Genomic DNA, 655 nt, shown 5'->3' with positions numbered 1-655 from the left:
TGGAATTTCTAATAACTTATCATTTTTGATAATATATTTCTTTGAGTTTTAAAATAGTGTTTACTAATGGATTGATTTCTAGAAATAATGATTTGTCATAAAACATAAGTAGCTACATTAGTTTCAGCATTGCCACTTCATGTAATTTTTTAATCTTTTAAAAAATTTTTATGGTCTTCAACTATTAATTCACACAATAGTTAGAAGAAACACTACTGATTTTTTATCTAAATGTAGGCATAAAGATTTTAGACTTGATTTTAGTTTAATTTTAAATATGGGTGGTACACAAAATGCTATTTATATATCCTCTTACCTTCCCACTGTAGGATCAGCTGACCAATTATAAACAACTGACCAAGAAACTTCATTTTAGTAAGGAGAACACAGAAATGGTAAGTGAAAATAACCATTTAGTATACTTGTTTATATCAACTAGAAATTATCACTATAGATAATGTTTGTTTATGTAAATGTGACTCAAGAACAACAACAAAACACATTGTATGAAATTAAAATAGGTAAGCAGTATTTTTTTCTCTTTTATATTTTTCTTTCTCATTCAGTATCATTAATACAGTACCTGAATACAGTACCTTTTGGAGGTCTAACTAACATCTATCTGAAATATACCTTAATCTGAAAATCCACTTAG

At 26.4% G+C, this 655-nt stretch overlaps 1 protein-coding gene across 1 annotated transcript in view; it reads left to right on the top strand.

Annotated features, from left to right (window-relative positions):
• Positions 1-655, top strand: part of SCLT1 (sodium channel and clathrin linker 1) — a 214,721-nt gene that overhangs the window by 57,270 nt on the left and 156,796 nt on the right. The window contains exon 4 of the mRNA XM_012643284.1: positions 330-395. Coding sequence (XP_012498738.1) covers positions 330-395 — 66 coding nt within the window. The remainder of the gene's footprint in view (positions 1-329; positions 396-655) is intronic.

Source organism: Propithecus coquereli, unplaced genomic scaffold, assembly GCF_000956105.1.
Source record: "Propithecus coquereli isolate 6110/MARCELLA unplaced genomic scaffold, Pcoq_1.0 Scaffold195, whole genome shotgun sequence".
In the NCBI taxonomy this organism is placed as follows: Eukaryota; Metazoa; Chordata; class Mammalia; order Primates; family Indriidae; genus Propithecus; species Propithecus coquereli.
The sequence above is the reverse complement of the archived record's forward strand: the minus strand, read 5'-3'. Positions and strand labels throughout refer to the sequence as shown.